Source organism: Homarus americanus, unplaced genomic scaffold (genome assembly GCF_018991925.1).
Source record: "Homarus americanus isolate GMGI-L3 unplaced genomic scaffold, GMGI_Hamer_2.0 scaffold51859, whole genome shotgun sequence".
NCBI classification, from domain to species: Eukaryota; Metazoa; Arthropoda; class Malacostraca; order Decapoda; family Nephropidae; genus Homarus; species Homarus americanus.
The window spans coordinates 4,380,362-4,405,073 of record NW_024711292.1 but is presented as its reverse complement, the minus strand read 5'-3'; the positions used below and the strand labels follow the sequence as shown (position 1 = coordinate 4,405,073).

The 24,712-nt window shown below is 42.1% G+C and overlaps 1 protein-coding gene across 1 annotated transcript in view; it reads left to right on the top strand.

Annotated features, from left to right (window-relative positions):
- Nucleotides 1-18,013: 18,013 nt before the first annotated feature.
- The window catches only part of LOC121875708, a 107,557-nt gene continuing 100,858 nt past the window's right edge, over nucleotides 18,014-24,712 (top strand). Inside the window, exon 1 of the mRNA XM_042380384.1 lies at nucleotides 18,014-18,599. Coding sequence (XP_042236318.1) covers nucleotides 18,533-18,599 — 67 coding nt within the window. The 5' untranslated portion in view covers nucleotides 18,014-18,532. The remainder of the gene's footprint in view (nucleotides 18,600-24,712) is intronic.

The following is a 24,712-nucleotide window of genomic DNA, read 5'->3' as shown; positions in this document are numbered from 1 at the left end:
AATAAAAATAACTTTGGATTCTTTCCGCGGAAAATATATAAAGAAGAGATAATTGAAGATGTGGATTACAAATGATGACAGTGGAACATATTTCCTTATTAAAACTGGAACAACAGAGACTTGCTCAGTCAACTCAGCCATGATGAGGCCAAAGTCACAATGAAAGCAACATATCAATGAGGAAATATATATAAGAAAAAAAATGATGGAAAACACAACAAACCTACACCTCACCTCATCAAACCTAAACTAACCTATCCTAACCTAACCTAACCTCACCTAACCTATCCTATCCTCTAGCCACACTACCACCACCAGAAGTAAGTTGAACCAACATTTACACTTGAGGATTACAATATCAAAACTATTCAAATATGTGCTTTCAAATGTTCTCAATAACTCTAACTGAAAAAGGGAAGAGACTTTAAACTGAAGCAGCGACACTTGGTAATTTGGAATAACAGATTTAAGCCTAATTGAGCAGAAAAAAAAACCTCGAACAGCGTCAGATTTGGGATAGGAATTAGTGCCCACGAGCTCTGAAAGACCTAATCATCATTACTGTCAATAAACAACTGTGTGTGTATACTGGTTAGAATAATCAGACTCCATTGGTGAAAGATTTTTTTTCGTTATACGAAACAGGGAAAAAACAGTTATGATTGGAACACTTTCCTGATCCTGACTCAAAGGAATGTGTAATTCTTGCTGAATATAAACACAAAATACAAAATATTCATCTCGAGATTTGCAGACCTCAATATGGAACACTTATATAGGGTAAAGACTAGCGTTGTCGATCTTCGTTTGAAATATATAGATGGCGAACCAATAGAGTAGATCAACGGTGTCTGGTCGGGATTAAAGCCAGATCCCGGTACGCAGTGCTTCAGATTACTGATTGGAATTGGTTACATATCCTGGCTTAGGAACACACACACACACACACACACAGGGCTGGCAGAGGTGGTCTGTGCATATATTTCTTTATTAATATCTCTTGAATTTCTATTTCTCTGTTGTTGTCCTCTCAACATTTATACACTGTGTATATCCTCTGTGTTTACGCACTTCAAACGTTATTTATCCACGTTTGTGTCCGTGAATCTGTGTATGCTGGGAGGACAACAAGTGTGAGGCGAAATTTTACTGTCAGATTGTTGAATCATTTCCTTATATTTGTTGATGGAAGTTTAGGGTGTTGGAGTAAACTGCTAGATTAAATTATTTAGCTAAATGTGAAATGCAAATGGGAGATAACAAAGTTTTTTTATGACGTGACTTCAACCGTGAAGAAGGAATAACAGATTAAAACCAGCGACTTAAAGTGAAAATTGCAAGGTAAGCTGAGCCATCCTGTGGGGGTGGGGGGGGGAGGGGAGGGGGGTGAGAGTACACAATAAATGACTTTGTTGTTCAATGTTGCTGTTGGTATCTTGCTCTGTGTGAAAGGTTTTAATTTGGCTCACACTTATAAGGTTTTAACTCTCTCTCTAAGTTGAGAACTGTCTAATAACATCCCTGAGATATAAATTAAGCTGATGATTTCCTTTTAGTGGTATGATGACGACTTGCCATTAATCTATTTATACAACCTATTGCAACTTATGCATTAACATTGACATTTTATCACATGAGAAACAGCCAAAGAGAATTATATTGAGCTCATAATATCCCTCCTGGCTTGGAGATGACGTCAACCAACCCTTGTATTATTCTGCCTCATTACCGAAGCATCTTGTTCAGGGTGTTAGCGAGCATAATGACACCATAAACATTATGAGCCACAACTAGGTTCCTTGTTTTGATATTATTGAGCCATTGTCGTTTACGGCTGCCTGGAAGCAGCTGCAAGACCCCCAGAGAGAAGTATAGGAAGGACGCAGAGCTATAGGAGGGATAGAGAGAATTAGAGGAGGGATAGAGAGATATAGGAGGGTTAGAAGGAGTTACAGGAGAGCCAGAGTGTGATATATGAGGAACAAGGAGTAAGGTCATTGCAGGGTGGGCAGGGAGCCGTATTATGTTACAATATTGTCTCACGGTTCCCACACACCACTACACCTCACTAGAGTATACCAAGAGGAGGGTGTTACCATGCCTTCAACACCCTCCATTATTTCGATATAACGTGAGCACTTCAGCTCTGGAAGCCAACAGCATCGTCAAGCCATTCACCAAGGAGGTTCCGCGCTGCAATCTCTACTTTCTTCTGTGTCATAACTAAGTCTGTAATCTTCACTTCCTTCTATAGTATTCTATACCATGACTGAGCCAGTGACCTTCACTGTCTTAACTGAGCCTGTAATCTCCACTAGCTTCTGTATCTTAACTAAGGTTACTCTCTTCCCGGTGCTCTCTCTCAGTAAGACTTCATAACCCTCTTCATTAATACATCACCTGAGTCTTGTATATTATCCCCACCACAGACAACTTCTTCCCTCTAAGTATTTGCATATATTTAAATATGCCGAGATTTTGCCGATTCCCCGATGCAGCGGATTCGAAACTTTTAAGAGTTTAACTATCCAAAGGCATTTTTTTTAGGATAAACGGTTAACCCAATGGAGTTAATTTTGTTAAGTAAATATAGTTAAGAGTATCGGTGATATATTAGTTATTTTGGATAGATAAGTGACTTGGTGTAGTATTTTTTAGTAAACTTTTTTATGTTTATATTATCAAGTGTTTCGACTCTCTCTCTCTTCTCATGAATCCGAAGCATTTATGAACAGAATAATATATCAATCTACTGATTCGGGTTCACGATTCTGAATCTCAGAGTTCGTGGTTCAGGGGAAAGACGTACGAACTAAATTAGTTGATTGTAGTCACGAAAAAAACCCAAATATGTACAAAACTGTGTTGAAAAAATATGACACAACAGACGAAGGATTTTGACAAACTTACTGAAACAACAGGAGTCACAGTGTTCATTCGGAAATTCATCGATCACCCCAAATACAGAGTTTTTTGAGTGACTGTACAAGCAAGAACTGATGCACAAAAGACAAAGTTGTATGATACACTTGAAGGCCCTGGCGGGGCGGGGAAATAAAACCCTGTAAGAATATTTTACCTGGATGGAAGCTCATGGTTGAAGATCATGCCAAGAAGGAGTGATTGATTGATTGATTGATTGATTGTGGTAATTACATCCCTGGCGACGCAATAGATTAGGTCATATGAATACCAAGAAGGAGAAGAGTTTAACTGCCTGGGGAGTGTACTGGTTGTAGGCGACAGTGAATAAGTAATTGTTCTACACTATAGTGAAGTATTTTGTTAATGGTACGTTAAACTCTACTGTTAGGATTACCAAATAAACATTAATTTTATGAATAAAAGGCTATACCCTGAAGTAACGCACTCATAAAAATTATAATTTAAGTTCTACAGTAATATGGACACACGGGAACACTATTATTATCACATACTGCTACTTATATTGAGAGCGATGACGGGACAGTGATAAACTAGTGTGTGTGTGTGTGTGTGTGTGTGTGTGTGTGTGTGTGTGTGTGTGTGGTCTTTTTACATTTCAGTAAGTCTTTCTCCGGCGACAGGATGGCCGGTAGTAAGAATAATTACTCTCCTGCCTTGAAACTAGAAAGGAACGAAAATCCCAAGTCAAAGGAAACAAAAACTGGCAAAAGAGACGAGAATAATATGTAAGCTGGAAAAGGCTGAACAAACGCTAAACTAGACTGAGAATGAAAAGGGAAATTCACTTTACTGGAGTGGCATAAAATCTGGAGGAATTTGTCGACGTTTACTCCAGCATTAACATTTTAATGAGTGGCCGCAGGTGCAGTCTCGCCAAGATAACTCTCCAAGATGTTCCGACCAACTGGTAAATTTATTGTTGTTGTAGAAACAAAGGTTCCAGTGTTTTCTGTTGTTTGTGAGAGGTAAGCAGTACAAACTTTATACTGTGTGTGTGTGTGTGTGTGTGTGTGTGTGTGTGTGTGTAGATATGAAGTACTTGAACATTAACCCCAGCTTATTTTAACAATATCAAGTTAAATTAAAAAACCCACAAAAAATTTCTTATTATTTTTCCAAGTCTCAAGTGAGGCTGTCGCCCTGTACACTATGCGGAAAATAGAAGGACTAAATTCTTACATATCATTATTCAACATCACTATCATCACTATTAACACCTGGGATGGGTGTCTGCTAATACATTTCTCTGGGTGTACAGTAGAGTCAATACACAGATCTTACCACTTCAGTCTGGGATTGTCTAACACATAATAAGATTGTGGAAATATAGATTCTATTGTTTTTTTCACCTTCTTCAATAAAGCCATCCTGTAATTCTCAACACCAAGTGCTCAGCTCAACGTCTGAAAATTTCAACATCCCGACATAAAATTTCGTGTGTTAAGACGTGACGACCATTTGTCATTCCTGGCGAGGTCACAAAGAAACTGTGATACAAGATAAGTGAAAGGAATTGCATGTGCGACGGAGAGAGATGGCTCGACCGGGATAACATCTCCAGGAATGGGAAAGTGATGCTCAAGGGTCGTAAAGTGTGAGGTTAAGTGAGACAATGATGAAACAAAAAAATAAAAAGATGAGGATGACAGAATTTATTGATCATTTGATAAAAATAATTAGTTTATTTATATTTTTTGCAACGAATTCAACATCTAAGATCATTATAGTTATAATATAGTGCATAACTTCGTATTAGCCAACTATGACGTAAATATATAATCAGTTACAATAATAGCGTGTCTTAACAAGCCAAAACAAATTGAACAACAGAAATCATGTATCATACGCGCCGGTTATGGGGAATGTAAATATCACATTCCACAAATTTTCTTACATTATTATACAACTAAACTACGCATCAGACGCCATACAGTAGGGTGAGGGAGTAGTGTAAGGGTGTAGGAGTAGGGTGAGGTTGGATGTGTCGGGTGGGGGTGGATGTGTAGGGTGAAAGTGTAGGAATGGGGTGAGGGTGTAGGAATGGGGTGAGGGTGTAGGAGTAGGGTGGGGTGTAGGAGTAGGGTGAGGGCGTATTAGTAGGGTGAGGGTGTAGGAGTAGGGTGGGGTGTAGGAGTAGGGTGAGGATGTAGGAATAGGGTGAAGGTGTAGGAGTTGACATGAAAAGATTAATAGTATAATCTTACACGGGTCATTACTACCATCGCTAAGTAGTTCAGAAGAAACTATTGTAGTCATCTCTCCTCATTGGTCAACTACCTGCCAGCCCACACAGTCCATTGGTGGTACGGCGGCAGCCCGTTTACCTCTCACTTCTGAGTCAGGTTCACTCCCCGGGTCGGCTGTGAGGAGGGTGTTATCTAGTGTGATTACGCACATCGTGACAATGAACACCGACCACCTCAATGGCTAGTAAGCTGACAAGTGATGGAAAGGAAAAATCACTTTGAGAGAGAGAGAATGATATGGGCTTCTCACTTTCTTAACCGAAATGTGGATACTGAGGTAAGGAAGCGTTTTTTAAAAATTTTGTTATTAAGCGTTAATGTTGATGACTTTAGATAACTGAAAATCTGAGAAACTATTGGTCAATATACGACCAACCACGGTAACGCCATATATTTGAGATTTACATTAGCTACCTACCCTATTATTATCATTTTCGTTGTAACAAATCTGAGAATCGTTTTCTTTGATATTTGCTGTTTAATGTATAGTAAACTTATCTAACTTATCGGAACATACGTGCGGATTATGTAACATTTCTGTCATAATTCTCAAGAAATGCGTAACATTGTAAGAGTACTGTTTGGTTAATAAGCAAAGTCTGTCGAGTTCAAATGTAGAACTTATGTGGAACTTTCCTTTTTGTTTTATGTAAATATGATACGTGGAAAATGATATATTCGTTATTCTGAGAAACTATCAACTGTAATTTGTTTACGTACTCTGTAAGTCCGTCAACGATATCTTAAATACACCTTTATAGAAAACAAAAATAACAGGGAAACAAGTTTTAACCCAAGATACTCAGACCCCAGCGAGAAACTATATACAGTAATACCAACACTGAGATCACGCAGTTATACAGGACATTACAAAATATCTGCCCTTACATATAAGTTTCAAGTATGAATATTATACTAAACCTTATCAGCGATTCGATTTATTTAACAGAGCTACTCAAACCAAATCAAATCCTTGACAAAAACACACGTACGATAATTCTCATGTGGTGATAAGAGTTTCAGGATGGTCATAAATGCTGTTAACCCCAAAATAGAATTACAAATCTATACTTTCCCCAAGTTCCCGGGAATGAGACGAGAGTGCTGTAAAGTGGGTGGTGGTGGAGGAGGAAGTGTGTTGGCAGGTGTTGTCTTGATCTTGATGGTGGTGTTGAAGGTAGAGTGTTGTCTGGTGTTATCTTGAGATTGATAATGGTGTTGGAGGGAGAGCGTTGTCAGGTGTTCTCTTGACCTTGATGGTGGTGTTGGAGTTAGATTGTTGTCAGGTGTTGTCTTGATGCTGATGGTGGTGTTGGAGGTAGTGTTGTCAGGTGTTATCTTGACCTTGATGGTGGTGTTGGAGGTAGTGTTGTCAGGTGTTATCTTGACCTTGATGGTGGTGTTGGAGGTAGTGTTGTCAGGTGTTACCTTGACCTTGATGGTGATGTTGGGGGTAGTGTTGTCAGGTGTTATCTTGACCTTGATGGTGGTGTTGGAGGTAGTGTCGTCAGGTGTTATCTTGACCTTGATGGTGGTGTTGGAGGTAGTGTTGTCAGGTGTTATCTTGACCTTGATGGTGATGTTGGAGGTAGTGTTGTCAGGTGTTATCTTGACCTTGATGGTGATGTTAGAGGTAGATTTTTGTCAGGTGTTAACTTGAGCTTGATACTCAACGCCGAGAACTGTGAAAGTTTAAGATTGTTTCTCGCATCTTTGACTTGCCTGAGATGATAGGGGGAGGGAGCGAGTACAAGGAGGAGGAGGAGGGAAGAAGGGGGCGGGGAGATGGAAGAGCAGGGGAAGGAGCATGGGGGAGATGGAAGAGCAGGCTCCTAAATTTCTTCAATTTCCGAACTATAACTTCCTTCCCCTACCCCTAATCTTCTTTCATCCCTCCTTTCTCTACAAAAAGGGGAAGGAGCATGTGGAGATGGACGGAGGCGGAGACATGAGGGTTACCTTCAGAGACAACTTGACAATGTGTTAATTTTCGAGTCTTGGAGTGTTGATAGAGATCGAGTGGGAAGGTCACTAAATTTGATGTTATCCTCCTACCCAAGGTGTATATTGTCTTACCAGAATAATGTATCAGTCTCCTGCTTCGGGTTCACGAGTCTGAATCTCTCGGGGAGGTTCGTGGTTCAGGGGGAGAGGTGAACAGACTGAAGTAGTTGACTGTACAATACATGGTTAGACAATAAACACTAAAATAATATGAACAATGTATCTACGGTAGTTGACACTGGGTAGGCGGATAACATAAAATTTACTGACCTTTGCTCCATTCTCTTTTTTACTCTGGTAATGAAGCCTGTTGATATGCAGTCCATTCATTAACATGCAAGCCAGCGCCATCACTGAATTTACGGGGGTCCGTTTTATGTCGCGCTATATAACTGAAAAGCTTAAATTGTCCATTTTTTATGGCCGAATATAGAGTTAGTTTATGAAATTTTGAGAACTACAAATGTTATATTATACTTCACAAATTTCGTAATTAATATATATAGTGAAATCACTATTTAACGGACTATATGGCGAAGACAGTCCGTTATATCGAGGGTCTGTTAGATGTAAAAGCTCCATCTAACTATATAGATATGAAAATCCGTTATATCGAGATTCCGTTATATACGAAACCCCATCTAACGGACAACATGGAGAGAGAAGTCCGTTATATGGAGGTTTCACTGTAAATCTAAAATTATAAAATAAATCAGTATATAAAATTAATACAGCGATCCGTCAGGCAGCAAGTTCCAGGTATTTCGCAGACTAATACTGTATAAACATGTATAGTCACCCAGGTATACATTTACGTATCTAACGTGTGTGCTCCCTATCCCACACAAACACCCAAACATCCACAAACTTCAAAATATGAAAGACTCTCTCTCTCTCTCTCTCTCTCTCTCTCTCTCTCTCTCTCTCTGTGCCCGGGCCAAAGTTCCTCAGGTCGACGCTCGCTGATGGAATTGATGCATTCAGAGTGACGTTCTCAGGCCCCTGGTGGAGTTCCTTGGGGGAGGAGGGGAGGGGAGACGCTCGCCGCATGAGTCAACAGTGGACGGAGACATGTTTATGGAGGAGAGAACGGGAGAGGAGAGGAGGGGAATTGGAAGAAGGAAAAAAGGGAGAGCAGGAGAGAAAATAGGGAAAGGAAAGGAAAGGAAGGTAAGGATAATGAGAGGAGAGGGAGATGGAATGGATTGGGAGAGGAGAGAAATTGAGAGAGAAAAAATAGACCCAAGATCACCTAAAATTTCCGTCAATAACTTGACAAGAAACTTTGCTTCAAAGGACTAAATGAAAAAATAAATAAACAGCACAAAATCAAACGAAAGAAAGAAATTAGCATAGATTAAAATATACATACGTCCACATACATGTATACTCTACATATGTATTGGATATTTCTTTCCTTAAAAGGGATCTTATAGTTTAGAAATGACACAGGAAGCGATGACAAAAACTAAGCTACTGTAATAAAGTGTTTTTTTTATTCCATTCCAACTCTATGACGATAACATTTAAAAGAGCCTCAAAGAAATCCAATTTATTTATTTATTTATTTATTTTTAGGTGAAAAGTCTTCTTATCAGTTTATTATTAAGTGTTTTGCAAATTCACCAAAAGAGAAGCATCAGGAATAGATAAAAGAGGAAGAGGCGGGGAAGAGGAAGAAGTAGTGTCAGAGAAGAGGAAGAAGAGACGGGGTCAGGGAAAAGGAGGAAGAGGTGGCTTCACGAAAGAAGAAGAAGAAGAGGAGCCGGGGTCAGGGAGAGGACTTTTTAAGACAGGAAGAAAGAGGAGGGCTGTCTGTTTAAGAGGAAGAAGATGAGTTTTCTGGTTAGGGGAAGAGGAAGAAGTCCAATTTCTCTGAAAAGGGAGAGGGAAGTCGAGAAATTAATACGGAAGGTGAATGATTGGGAGTGATGGAATGAGAGAGGCTGAGAGAGGAGAGGAAGGTTAGGTGGAATGGCGAGTGGAAAAGACTTGGCAGAGAGCACTCAGTATGAGATTAAAGTGAGCTAGTAGTGAACCAGCAAGGGTCTGTAGTGAACCAAATGAAGCCAGGGAGAGACCAGATGAAGCCATTAAGAGACCAAATGAAGCTAATAAGACACAAGATGTAACAAGTGAGGAACCACATTAAGTTTGAACATATAGAAAATGCATTAAACCGCTCTCCCCTTTAATCTAACCTATAGCAAGACAGAACTCACCAGAAGAGGATTACATATAGACAGAATATTTATAGTAAGAGGATATGAAGGGAGGAAGTTTGGTGGCGTGGCCGGTTAGTTATTTACACTGTCAATACACTTATCTTATCACATATAATACGTATCACGTAGTACGTTCTTAAGGGACAACTTGTTAAACACCACTTCGATACAACTATTTATTAATTCACTCAATGACATGGACACATTAATATCAATATTGTATCGGAGTTCTTAGCACATTATGTTAACGTTACTCGACACTGACTCTCGGACACAAACATGGAAGGAATACACTTCCCACATTAGGTAACTGACCCTAGGAATCGTTCTGACAAGGACTCACGTGTAACCTGACGTAGGCCCAGTGGGTGCTGGCTGGGCTGCCTCCTATGGGAGACTCTGCTTAGCTGGTGAGGATGGGGTCTGGTCGGTAGAGTCTCCCTCCCGACCTGGGGAGGGGACGAGCGTGACTCTGCTTAAGTGAACAGAATGACGACCCAGACGGGAGAGAGATGACAGTAACCAGACTGACAGAATGACGAAGATCAGCCGAATGAGACTCGTGGGCGAGACTGCAGGGCCTTTATATGGGGGAGGAACAGCCGGCGTTTGACCTCCGCCAATTAACACTAAACTGGTTAGATCTGGACAGCTGTGTCCAGGTGTGGTCATGCCCAGGTGTGTCTTGGTCAGGTGTGGTTGTAGGTCAAGTCCCCGGCTAATTCAAGTAATTAGGTCCCTTGGGTCCCGACCCAAGGTGTGTCTACCTGGTCTGTGGTGGTACCACGAGGTCTGTACCCACTCTGTTATATGTACTGTAATTCTCTGGGCTGTAAGCTATGGTCTGATAATCATTCATTACAAACCTAACCCCCCACGAAAAAAAACAATAATGGTCACGAGGACAAAATTATAACCAAAGTGCAATAAAAGTGAGGTTATGTCATGTCAAGGAGAAAATCACCATTATGGATTATAAGAAATATATTGTTTTGAAGAAGATCCAGCTATTGTTTTTGTGAGGCATTTTACGACGAAGAGGGTAGAGTGGTGGTATATGGAGGGGTACGGGGGGTAGATGGAGGGGTAGAGTGGTGGTGGTGGTGGTATGGAGGGGTAGGGGGAGTAGATGGAGGGGTAGAGTGGTGGTGGTGGTATATGGAGGGGTAGGGGGTAGAGGAGGGGTAGAGTGGTGGTGGTGGTATATGGAGGGTAGGGGGTAGATGGAGGGGGTGGTGGTGGTGGTATATGGAGGGGTAGGGGGTAGATGGAGGGTAGAGTGGTGGTGGTGGTATATGGAGGGTAGGGGGTGGTAGATGGAGGGTAGTGGTGGTGGTGGTATATGGAGGGGTAGGGTGGTGATAGATGGAAGGGTAGAGTTGTAGTGGTGGTGATAGATGGAGGGTAGAAGTGTAGTGGTGGTGATAGATGGGGGGGGTAGAAGTGTAGTGGTGGTGGATGGAAGTACATAAAAACATAAGAACACAGGAAACTGCAGCAGGCCTATTTACTCATACTGGGCAGTCCCGTTTAGCCACGAGTGATAGAGAAAACACGTGATGTATGACACTGTTACCTAATTGTCTTATCAATCATACACTAGTTTGTTACATTTGTGTATGACTTACTGTCTGTTTGATCAAGGAGTGCTTAATGTGGTCGGTCTAGGCTGGAGAAAATATTCCCAGGAGGCGATTTTTCTCAAGATTGCGGTGATAGAGGAATTCATGAGAGAGAGAGAGAGGGGTCCGTACTGTGAGTGTTTGCTGGGGATCGCAGCGAGGAGGTAGGACCCACTGGCCAAAAGTGAAGGAATAAGTTTCATTAACTGTTGTCATCACTCCTTTACTTAGTCGGACATTTAATTACGTGTCATAATAACAGTGCCAGTATGAGTCAACAGGGTACTATAATGTAACCAACGAACACAAAATATATCTATACAGTATATTTATACGGTGATAAAATCAGCCAAAAATTACCTTAAGAAACACACACAAAAACAAAAGAATAATAATAGCTCTTCAAAATAAATGCTTGCATGTAATTTATTTCATTACACGATATCAATTTATATTCTAGACACCAAAATTTTATCTAAACTGTAAAGGGAATTTCAGTGAAATATAAGAAATACGTAAATATAACCAGCCAACAACAATTTCTGGCTAACCTTGTCAAAGATGAAAGTGAGATGAAAAGAGTGTGTCACTCGGTGGTGGTGCTGCCAGGTTGTAGTTTACCTGGCAACACATGAAGGTTTATACATATGGACGGCTATTAGTCCTCCTAGTGCCAGCCATTACTGTAACAGATGAGCTTGTGAAGGACAATATTGAGGTGACCACAGTGAATATAGTCCACACATCATCCTAATCCACACTTCACCCAAGCCCACACTTCACCCTAACCAATCCACACATCACCCTAACCCACACATCACTCTAACCCACACATCACCCCCTCCTCTGCCAGTATCCACATACAGGAGTAAAACTTACTTTGCTGAGACTTCCGCGTATAAAAGCCGTCCAGAACACAGTTATTTGCACAGTAAATGTTGTAAAAGTGCCCTGAGTGAGAGACCATTTTTCGACGCCATGGCATTTTGTTGGTTCTGGCCTGGTGACACGTGTGTATACATTTTGAGGGAAGGTCCGGGTTGGGACGCCCTCAACTTTATCTCTCACTGCTTAAACGCCACACTTTCCTCTCCGACTTTACAGCAATACAAGGTTTTCAAAACACACACAGTCCTGTGTCAAAAGTGGTTGAATGTGGGTGCGCCAAGTCCGTAGACTTGCTAGTCGTGATGGTGTGTTGTCTACGTTGTGGATGTTGTTTGTGTTTTATCATTAACCATAAAAATAGTTCGATCATACGATATATTACATACTGATTTAACCCAGGATGACGATTCCTTTAAGAGAATGAATTTATAATGTTTCGAGTTTTGGTATCACGCAACTAAAAGAATTATTTCTTGCTCTTTCATATCTTTTTACCAATAATAAAGCCTGAGGGGCAAATTTCACCAATTTTTTTGCCTGTGTTTGTTGGTACTTTCCAGAACATACATGAAAACTTGAGAAAAAAATAAAGTTTTATCGTAAAGCCTATTTAAAACTCCCCGTGACGTCATCAGTGGTCGAGCACCCACAGTAGACTTTGGTGAGTAAAACAAGATTGGGTTGTGATCGTACTCAGGGGGTTAAGTTATCGTACTCAAAAGGTTATGTATTCGTACTCAAAGGGTTATGTCATTGTACTCAAGGGGTTATGTCATTGTATTCAAAGTGTTATACCATCGTACTCAAAGGGTTATGTCAACGTACTCAAGGTTGTATGACATCGTACTCAAGGGCCTAAGTTATCGTATTTAAGGGTTATGTCATCGTACTCAGGGGCTAAGTTATTGTATTTAAGGGTTATGTCATCGTACTTAAGGGGCTAAGTTATCGTATTCAAGGGTTATGTCATCGTACTCAAGGGGCTAAGTTATCGTATTTAAGGGGCTAAGTTATCGTACTTAAAGGGTTATGTCATCGTACTTAAGGGGCTAAGTTATCGTATTCAAGGGTTATGTCATCGTACTCAAGGGGCTAAGTTATCGTATTTAAGGGGCTAAGTTATCGTACTCAAAGGGTTATGTCATCGTACTCAAGGGGCTAAGTTATCGTATTTAAGGGGCTAAGTTATCGTACTTAAAGGGTTATGTCATCGTACTTAAAGGGTTATGTCATCGTACTCAAAGGGTTATGTCATAGTACTCATGAGGTACTCAGGAGGTGATACAACGTCATCCTGTACAAGTCACTTCACACACACACACACACACACACACACACACACACTTACTTCCTCACCCCAGTTCTGCATATCAAAACCTTTTCACCATAACACAAGTCAGTGTACAGTTCGCACCCTCCCTTCTCCCCTCGACTAGGTGTGAGCTCTTTAGCCCACAAACCCTCTCTTACACGTGTCTCTCCTAACCCTACACACGCACCCCTCTGTACCTAATTTGCTACACCCTACTCAGTTCTCACCCATATATTTCGTTCCCTTCCTCCACACACATCCCTTTTTTTTCAAGTCCATACACTGTTTTCTTTTATCGTTACTCTTCCCTCTCCTCCTCCCCTCTCTTCTACATTGTTCATCTTCTTTTTACATATTTCACCTCACTTCTAAACACCGTCTCTTCTGGATTATTTCGTCTTTACATTTATCCTTCTACAACTGTTCCTCTTCTATGTATTTGAGTGTTATAATCCTTCATTTTATTCCAGTTTCAATCCTAGAGGACACACACACACACACACACACACACACACACAAAACCCCGGTCACGAAGACTATTGGCAGTGCTGGCCGCCTCGCTTGTCTCGCCGCCTCCACCAGCTGTTGCGAAATGAGACTGACATATCAAGGCACAGGAGGAGGATCCCTGCACCCTCCCTACACCATACTAACCTAACCTAACCAAACCTAACCTAACCAAACCTAACCTTACCTAACCTAACCTAACATTAACCTCCCTACACCTTACTAATGTAACCTGAACACCTAACACATCTCTCACATTACATACGGGTGACAGTCAGAGTGGGAGTGTCTGTCAAACAAGTAATATTTTTGTTTTCAGTCTGATTTAAAAAAAATATCCAGGAATATATATTTTTTCTAAGTTTTAAAAAGTTTCATTCGCCTGCCAAACACTGAAACAATTGTAGAGTGGGTGGTTACATTTGAGAAAGGAATTCCATTAAGTCGTTGTTTGCTCAAGTTATTTGTCCAGGTATCATCTGATAAGGTGAGTGAAGCTCTGGTGAACTTGGGTGAGTCTCTCTCTCCTGTGGGTCAAGTTTTTATCTGACTACGAGCATGACATAAAGCTGGTCTGTGATGCACTAGATTCATGTTCCAGATATTTGTCAAACGTTAACATTGCGTACAGCCTCTCTAACTATATCGTCTTAATATATACTGTATACATTAAATTATACATCATATACCGGGTACGAAATATAGCTACCGTTATATCCTTGTATAGTCGACTTATATCACTGCTATAAGTCAACCACAGTTCTCATCATCACCACTTTCCCATCACCCTCTACAGCAGTGGTCTCCAACCTTTTGTAGGCTCTGGGCCACATTTATTATTGTAAATACAGTGGGGTGCGCCAAAACTGTAGATCTACAGTCAAGAAAAAATCTCATATATATTGTACAGTTATTTGCAGTTTTACATGTCTAACTGTTACCAGTTACATATTTTTACATTTACTCTTGGACAGGACGAGTGTATTTACCCCAGTGAGAAGGCTGACTTTCTCTCTAGGCCCGGTCTGGGGGTAAATACACACGTCCTGTACACGATAGACTCTGGACTAATGCGCAGTCTCTCTCTCTCTCTCTCTCTCTCTCTCTCTCTCTCTCTCTCTCTCTCTCTCTCTCTCTCACAATAAAGTTGCATCAAGTTATTACATATTTTCATTAAGTTCACTTTTACAAAGAATCACAAATAATTCACAATTTTCTAATAAACCCTCGCGGGCTCCATAATATGGTTCCGGCGCCCGCGAACTACAGGTTGGGCACCATTGCAGTACAGGTAGAGTACTCATACTAGTCACCTGGTATATACAAGGTTGGTGAGTCAGACAGCCACGGGGGTCAGTATCCATTAAACGGGTAACCAACTACATTCTTTAACGTCGTGCATCACAATGGCCAGCTTTCGTAAATCAATTTCTATATTGTCATTTAAAACTTCCATTAATGTAAATCCCGCTGGACCTGTTCCCCTTGTCATGGTCGGTATTCTAGCCTCAAATTGTGGCGGCAACATTTTTCAACATTTGACGGTTTAGCTGTGCAATTTAGCCACGTATTTGGCATGCGAGTTTTTTTATGACGGCACAGAGTCATTGATATGTTGAATATTTGTTCTTGGAATACAATAAACATCACGAGAGACGACGCATATATATTATTAATATTTTTTCTCTTTGACCAATGATGATGTGAGGTGAAACTGGTATAAATAAAAAACTTTAGTATTATGATTCGTGTTGTTTAATAAGTTACTTTTCTCTCTTTCTTACGAGTCGTCAGGTAATTAATTGTTTCAGTAGAGAATAGAGGCAGCAGACATTACCGTGTGAACGTGTCTAATATTAACTTAATATCTATCTATACAGTATGGTGATGTTACTACGTGGTTTGGTTAGGTTAGGTGGGCTCTAGGGGGTCCTGCTCGTACTAGATACAACCGTAAATTGTAATCACATAACTACGAAGGTCTTTAAGCAACATTGGATCGAGAAGTGAAGTCTTTGGGGTTTTTAAAATAATTTTTCCTATTATTTTTTTTCAATGGTTGGCAATATAGTAATTATTATTGTTGTCCCATTGTTTACATATTATTTGAAATCAACGTTAATTGGAAATATGTATATACATTGGAGTTCCAATTTTGTGCACACAGTTGAAAAGAGAATATATATATATATATATATATATATATATATATATATATATATATATATATATATATATATATATATATATATATATATATATATTGATAAAATCACACGGGAAAAGGGAAACAACGGAGCACCTTAGCTTTCGTCTTTATTCAAGACATCTTCAGAGACAACTGGATTACATGGACAGAGAAAGGCTTAAATATACAGGGTGACCTTAAAAACATGAGGTCAGCTCATAATGATGTCATCCACTAATCCACACACCAACACACACGTAGAGGAGCTTAAGAGAAGGGGGGTGACGTGACTAGTCAGGTCAGGTCAAAAATAAGGGACCCACTGAATAACTATCATACATCTAGATCAAAGGTTTTCAAAGCATTTTTAACCTTGGGCCACTGACAAATAAATTTATGTAACATATTATCAGTTTTGAACTGACCATCACTAAGGTTTATTGATTTTAATTCCTTAATCAAACTAGCTTCAACCAGAAGTCTTTCTGTGACACAAGATGATTTAAATACTTCCAAACTTTTTTCCCAAGCAATGGGATGATTATTATTCCTAACATGAACGAACAAGGCACTGCTTTCAGATGCTGTTCTGATATTATACTTATGTTGTTTGATTCTGAGCTGCAGTGTTTTTCCCGTCTGTCCTACATAATTACAATTACATTTGCTACATGGAATACAATAAACACTTCCATTTACATTCAAACTTGGGCTATTTCTTATTAACATATTGGTAATGGTTGAGTCATACTTGAAAACAACATTAATATTTAGTAGCTTGAAGGACCGAACTAACGGGACAAATTCATTACGATAGGGCAGAGTCAGAATATTCTTAAGTGTAGGAACTTGTCTGCTTTGAGAGGAATGAAAGGATTTTTTAGCCCTTTTAAAACAACGATCAACAAACACAAAAGGGTACCCGAGTTTCTGTGCAATGGAACGAATGTGTTTCAATTCATCGTCAATAAATTCAGAGTCACAAATACGCAGACATCTTAAGAACATAGCAGAAAAAACTGACATTTTGGTAGACTCCAGGTGATTCGATAAAAAGTGTATGAAACTGTCTACCTGTGTGGGCTTTCTGTATACCTTAAATTTGTAGTTTTGGCCATTTCTCATGATAAGCATATCAAGGTTGAGGAGTAATATAAAATTGCCAATAAAAGAAACAAATCCATAAATTAACTAAGTCATCAATTCCTATAGATGAATTACTCTCAATTTTTTTGTTTCCCATACAGTGAAACCTCCATATAACGGACTTCTCTCTTCATATAATCCGTTAGATGGGGGTTCGCTTCTAACGGACCCTTGATATAACGGACTTCCATCTCCACATAATCCGTTAGATGAGGGTTTCACATCTAACGGACCCTCGATATAACGGACTTTCATCTCTATATAATCCGTTAAATAAAGGGTTCACTTTGTCATGGTTGATAAAATAGGTGTTAAATATTGATGGTTCATAATGTATGGTTAACAAGTGTGATTATTTTCTTACCTGTTATGTTAACGAGGGGTTGAGTAATTCATGATAACTGATGGCTGAACAGTTAATTCTAAAGGCGTGTGACAATAAATAATGAAGCCAGTTGCTAGGCCAGGATTATGGTTCTGAATGGGATTATTGTTGTGATGGTTCAAAGCAATTGGTGATAATTAGGTGTTGAGAGTTTATTGTAATTAATGATAATGACGTGTTTAGGGTTGATGGTAATTAGTGGTAGATAATATGTTGTTGATTCATTAAAGTAATTAAAGGATAGAGCGTGGATGGAGGTGGATGAATGAGGTTGGGAGACAGAGAGATAGGAGGAAGTTCAAAGATGATACGGATGAGACATGGGTGAGGAGTAGGGAGGTGATGGCTGGAAGAGAGAAAAGATAGAATGGGGATAGACATGGAGGAAGAATAGGGTAAAGGTATATAGGGGATGGCAGTAAGGATAGGGAAATTGGTGTGTGTGGAAGCTGGAGGAGGAGGGATGGGGGTGGTGGGTGGTGGTGGGGAGGGCATGGGGTTGGGTGTACCTGGGAGTCTGGGAGGGCGCCTCAGCCTCAGTGTCCCGCCGCGCTCCGTCACGTCTACACCTCCAGCAGCGACACCGTCACCTCCGGCTCCCCCCTCCTACAACACTCACTAACTCTATCGCGCCTCAATGCACTCCCCCCTCCCATCCCCCAACATCCCCGCCTAAACTTTCACAAAAAAGGGATACGTTTGACCCCTTACAGAGCATATTTAAACTGTAAAAAGGGAAGCCTGTGGTAGTTAAGGCAGAAGTTTGAAGAGGTAAGGTAGAGTTGCCTAAAGACTATTTTCCCTGGTGACTCCGTGCACTAAAGGACACACAACAGCAGATTGGTACACGGCAACACACTGTGTACACACCGGTACTGTCGTGTACTATTTAACCACCCCCCCCCACCCCACGTACACATCACCTGCTATCGTGTACTCCCCAAAATCTCCCGTGTTCCTTTCAACTGTTCGGTGTACACATTATCTAGACCTGTGTACGCACCAGCTGCTCAGTGCGCACAGAATCTAGTCCCGTGAACGCACCGGCTTCCTCCGTGTACACATGAAGATGAGGAGTCTTATGTGTGGCCGGGCTGTGAGAGTGGTGGCCTTCCTGATGTGTCTGACAGGTGAGTGCATCCCCTCACCTGCTTGTTTCCCTTCATCGGTGAGTCGCTCTTTGTTGAACCTCCCTTAATGACTCCCCTCCTTCCCCTCCTCTCTCTCTCTCTCTCTCTCTCTCTCTACTGAACCTCCTCTCTGGTAAACTCCACCCTCAGTGTACCTCTTCCTCTACTTCCCCTCAATGTTCCTCTACCTCCCTTCCTCTCCCCTTTATTGAACCTTTCCCTTACTGAGCCCCCCCCCCCCCCTGAGTAGACAAGTTTACAAAGAATTTTAGCTTGATGAGTTCTCCCTATTGAGAGTATTTCAGTAAATTCTAATTGGGGGAATCCTTTCCGTGTTCCCATTAGTCAGTTCCCCCTCCTAGGTGAGTCTTTATTGGTCAAATGAATAACTCTTAGTGAGTCAAACGTGGAGAGTTAGTGGGTCTTTGTGAGTCTTTTTTTAGAGGAAACTGTGTTTCTCTTCCTGGATCAATCTTAAGAGTTCATCAAAGTAAGTTCCTCTTTAGAGTCTTTCTCGTTAATAGCTTCCCTCTTAGTAACTCTTCTGGACGAGCCTCTTTGTTGATCTTCCTGCTGGTGACATAACGCTGAAGAGTCCCCCCATCGGTGAGACTTCCTAGTCCCCCCTCCCCCCACCTCTCCGACCACGTCACCTGCTGCTAGTTGGTGTCCCCAGGGGTTGATGTCAGCCCCTGGGGAGAATTTCAATTTGGTTATTATTTTCTACCCTCTTTTACCTTCCTCTTCATCCCTCACCTGCCCTCCCTCCTCCCCATCCCACTAATTCCACCCACCTCCTCACCCCACTAACCCACCCTCCTCCATATCCCACTAATCCACCCTACACTCCACTAACCCACCATCCTCACCCCGCTAACCCACCCTCCTGCCCATCCCACTAATCCACCCTCCTCTCCATCCCACTAACCCACCCTCCTCCACACCCCACTAACACACCCTCCTCTCCACCCCACTAACTCACCCTTCTCCCAACCCCACCTGTCTACTGTCCCAATGTCACCTGTCTACTGTCCCTATATCACCTGTCTACTTTCCATATATAACCTGTCTACTGTCCTATATCACCTGTCTACTTTCCATATATCACCTGTCTACTGTCCCGATATCATCTGTCTACTTTCCTTATATCACCTGTCTACTGTCCCTACCTGTCTACTTTCAGGAAATAATTTAGACAGGTAAGTGACGGACGTAATTGGAAGTTTTTATCACCTGATGCACTTCTGATCTAATCTCGCGCTCCCGGGAAAAACAATTTGCGTCCTTTACTAAATAAATAATGGTACCCCTTCGTGTGTTGGTTGGACTTTATTTATTTATTTATTTAATTTAGGAGGTTAATCGTGTACCCCAGAGAAAAGGTGTTATTTATTGTGGTAATGAACTGTTGACTGTCTTATTCAACGCAACCAAAGACCGACTTGTGATGATGGTGCTGTATACATGCACTGAACTGTAATACATACTGACACCATGCATAAAGTCGGAGATTTTCTCGTACATGGTGACACAGTATTCATACATGTAGTTTAGTGAGGCATGAAGCAATCATGCATAAATCTCATTCATACATAGTTGACCAGATGCTCAGACGGAGGTGTGGCAACTGTGTCTTATACATGTTGTGTTTATTGCCTCTCTCTCTCTCTCTCTCTCTCTCTCTCTCTCTCTCTCTCTCTCTCTGCCTGTGTTCGTGTTTGTGTCTCTACCTGTGTGTTAGGAAGGGGTCAGAGGCTATGGAGGGGTCAGAGGCTATGGAGGGAGAGGGAGGGGCCAGGTGTGAGGGAAGAGCCAGAGGTTGGGGAGGAGCCAGAGGTTGGGGCCAGGGGGGAGGTCAGGATTAGGGAGATGCTAGGGGTTAGGGAGTGCCAGGGGTTGGGAGGTGCCAGGGGTTAGGGAGGGCCAGAGGTTAGGAAGGGGAGGGCCAGGGGTGGAGGTTATGGAGGGGTCAGGGAGGGGTTAGGGAGGGGTCAGGGGTTAGGGAGGGGTCAGGGGTTGGATTTATGTTGTCTCATCCAAACTTTCATTTGTGGGTCAATCTACAGGTCTTACCTTAATGAAGAGGGAGTGTGGGAGGATGGGGCAGTTGAGGGGATCAGGATGTAATTCATAGCTACAATTAAGTTACCGGAACCTGCGCGCACACACACACACACACATGGGTAAAATTGGCTACTAAGAGCCTCTCAGATCACCACACGACCCGACTGTCAACATTTTCAAATTTCATTACGTAGCGAAGCTCACAGAAAGACGAGGCCAGTCAAACAATTTCCACCAAGATGGTTTTTGGACATTTTCACGGAGGTGTGTTCTTAAGGCTGTCACGTGTCTATTAACTCTATTGTAGCTCTTGGGTGTGTGGGGAAATTCTACAATTCTAGGATACAGGGGAAGAGGACAATAGAGAGAGAGAGAAAGGAAATGTGGTGAGAGGGAGAAAGAGGAAAATGAGAGAAAGAGAGAGGAAGGATATATACAGAGGAAGAGAGAGAGAGACGTAGGGTACGACAGTGCGAGAGCAAGCAGAGGCTGAAATAGTGTCTCTCTCTCCTCACCCCCTCCCCAAAGGTACAAACAATTCGGGAAAACGTATAGAGATACACAACGTAAAACTCATAACCAAATATTAAACAAAAAACAACCAGTTGAGAACAAGAACACAAATAATTTATATACATATACAAACCAGGAAAGTAATGAATACTAAGAGAGAGAGAGAGAGAGAGAGGAGGCGGGTGGGCGGGCGGGCGGGTGGATGGGTGGACGGCGGACAGGACGGGGGTGCAGGCTGCGGGTTTCAGGCTGAGGGCGGTCTCAGGTCTGCAGGAGGCACCACCCAACTTCGGATGATTTGTGTGGAACGTGAATTAGCAGACCAAGTGTCGCGGCGCAAAGGCCTGAAGGTGGAGGAAAAGTTGGATAGCTGTGAGTGGTTATGAGTGTGGTGGTGAAGAGTGTGGTGGTCGTTGTGGTGGTGAGGAGTGTGGTGAAGAGTGTAGTGGTCGTTGTGGTGGTGAGGAGTGTGGTGGTGGTGGTGGTGGTGAGGAGTGTGGTGGTGGTGAAGAGTGTGGTGGTGGTGAGTGTGGTGGTGGTGAAGAGTGTGGTGGTCGTTGTGGTGGTGAGGGGTGTGGTGGTGGTGAAGAGTGTGGTGGTCGTTGTGGTGGTGAGGTGTGGTGGTGGTGAAGAGTGTGGTGGTGGTGAAGAGTGTGGTGGTGGTTGTGGTGGTGAGGAGTGTGGTGGTGGTGAAGAGTGTGGTGGTCGTTGTGGTGGTGAGGAGTGTGGTGGTGGTGAAGAGTGTGGTGGTCGTTGTGGTGGTGAGGAGTGTGGTGGTGGTGAAGAGTGTGGTGGTGGTGAAGAGTGTGGTGGTGGTTGTGGTGGTGGGAGTGTGGTGGTGGTGAAGAGTGTGGTGGTCGTTGTGGTGGTGGGGGTGTGGTGGTGGTGAAGAGTGTGGTGGTGGTGAAAGTGTGGTGGTCGTTGTGGTGGTGAGGAGTGTGGTGGTGGTGAGGAGTGTGGTGGTGGTGAGGAGTGTGGTGGTGGTGAAGAGTGTGGTGGTCGTTGTGGTGGTGAGGGTGTGGTGGTGGTGAAGAGTGTGGTGGTGGTGAAGAGTGTGGTGGTGGTGAAGAGTGTGGTGGTGGCGAAGAGTGTGGTGGTGAGTGTAGTGGTCGTTGTGGTGGTGGTGGTGAAGAGTGTAGTGGTCGTTGTGGTGGTGGTGGTGAGAGAGTGGTGGTGGTGTGGTGGTTGTTGTGGTGGTGGTGAAGAGTGTGGTGGTGGTGAAGAGTGTAGTGGTCGTTGTGGTGGTGGTGGTGAAGAGTGTGGTGGTGGTGAAGAGTGGTGGTGGTAGTGAAGAGTGGTGGTGGTAGTGAAGAGTGTGGTGGTCGTTGTGGTGGTGAGGAGTGTGGTGGCTGTTGTGTTGTTGGTGAAGAGTGTAGTGGTTGTTGCTGTGGTGGTGGTGGTGGTGGTGGAGAGTGGTGGTGGTGGAGAGTCGTGGTGGTGGTGGAGAGTGGTGGTGGTGGTAGTAATGGTGAAGAGTGTGGTGATAGTGATTGTAAGGGTGAAGGAAGTATTGTGATCGGTGATGACTCTAGTCACTGAGAATAGTACAATGAACGCAGTACTGTGACCAGCCGCTGAACAAGAGCAGATAGTGGAGAGATTAATTATCAGTACGCGTGTCAACAAACACCACTAGCTCATAACTCTGGACAACAATAACAAAATATGATCACTATTTAATTCTTCGGAGACATTATAAACAATCATTATTTGTTTAAGTTATCACGTTCACATCTAAACTGAGCCAGATGAGAACCTGAGCTCTCTTTTAGGCACCTGGAAAGGATGCAATTTAATTTCTTCCTCTATAATATCGAAGAGCAAAATACCTATTAGTTTAAAAGTACTGCTGTTATTGTATTAAGAGCAACAATGATGAAAAAAAATCGCTAAAGAAACTCTGGCACAAGACATCAAATAAACCCAGAAAGAATGAAAATAGTAAGTAAAAAGAAGCGTCTCTTGTGCAAGGAGAAAATGTGGTGGTGGAGGTGTGGTGGACAGCTTGGGCAGATATTGCCAGCAAGGCCGAGGGTAACAAAATACACTCAAGATTCCCAGGCGGAAAACAATCCTGCCAAATGTCTCTTGGGGGATCATGTCTTCTTCTATCTCGTGTCCTAATACTTTACAAGATACGAAACAAACACTCACAAAATAACCAACAATGTACAAAATATCACTCATGCTAAACTTATTTAATCTTTATGTTGTGGGAGAAGCAGCTGCAGTGGTCCCCTCGAGAAGGAGTTTGCAATTACAGGACAAATAGTATTGGTCCTCTGAGGTGTCTACAGGAGTGATGGCTCTGGTCGAGGCCACTGTTGGTAGCTGTCTGTATGTTTGTGCTTCCAACTGCTTATGTGTCTGTCTGTTTGTGCTTCCAACTGCCTATGAATATGTGTGTGTGTGTGTGTGTGTGTGTGTGTGTGTGTGTGTGTTGAATCTTAACCCTTGAAAGACGAAGATTTAACTTTTTAAGGACGATGATTTAACCCTCTGAAGCCGATTTAACATTTTGTGGACATAATTTAACCCTTTAACACGATGATTTAACCCTTTAACACGACGATTTAACCCTTTGAGGACGACGATTTAACACGAAGACGATGATTTAACCCTTTGAGGACTATGATTTAACCCTTTGAGGACTATGATTTAGCCCTTTGAGGACGACGATTTAACACGAAGACGATGATTTAACCCTTTGAGGACTATGATTTAACCCTTTGAGGACTATGATTTAACCCTTTAAGGACGAATATTTAACTCTTACGGACTGAAAGGGTTAAATCTTTGCTCTCAAGTTTATTTGATACGTTTAAACCCTCGTGGATCCTAACCATTTCTCAGATTTGCCTCCATTGCATAAATTAACTTCCACAGGGTCAGAACCATTCCAAGGAGAAATAATTTAAAAAGTAAAAAATAAGATTTCGTTTTTTATTAAAAGTTAATATTCAATTTCTATTTTTACCGGGGAAAATATGCGAGAAGCTTCTTTATCTACCCAGTGTTCCTGACGAGTTTGTGCCCCTAATGTTAGTGGAGGAGAACACCCACCATTGTGTTGTAGTCACACTAAACAACACCCGGACCACAGTGGTAAGAATAAAGCACTCGATCGTTCTACCAAGTGTGGTGTTAAGAGTAAAAATTGGTACATAGGATGTGGTTCCCGCTCTGAAACTGGCTCTCAATTTCTCTTCGCTACAGCTGCATATTCACCAGCCTGTGTGCTAAATAAATGGCTTTCCCACGCATGAAGCCGATTTGGTCCCCACGTGCGTGCAGTGAGCCCGACCAACATGGAATATAAATCAAACATAATCAAAACTAAGATCGTTAGGTTACGTTGGTGTGCTCCTGCTGTGTACAAGACCTGTGACATACCTCCTCGGTGTTGTGTAGAAATGGGTAAATATAACAACAAATTAAGGCAAATTACAAAAAAATAAATACCTAGCGATCACAGTGGGATATATTAAGCATGTCTCTCTTCCTCCTCCTCCTCCTCCTCCTCCTACCGTACACGA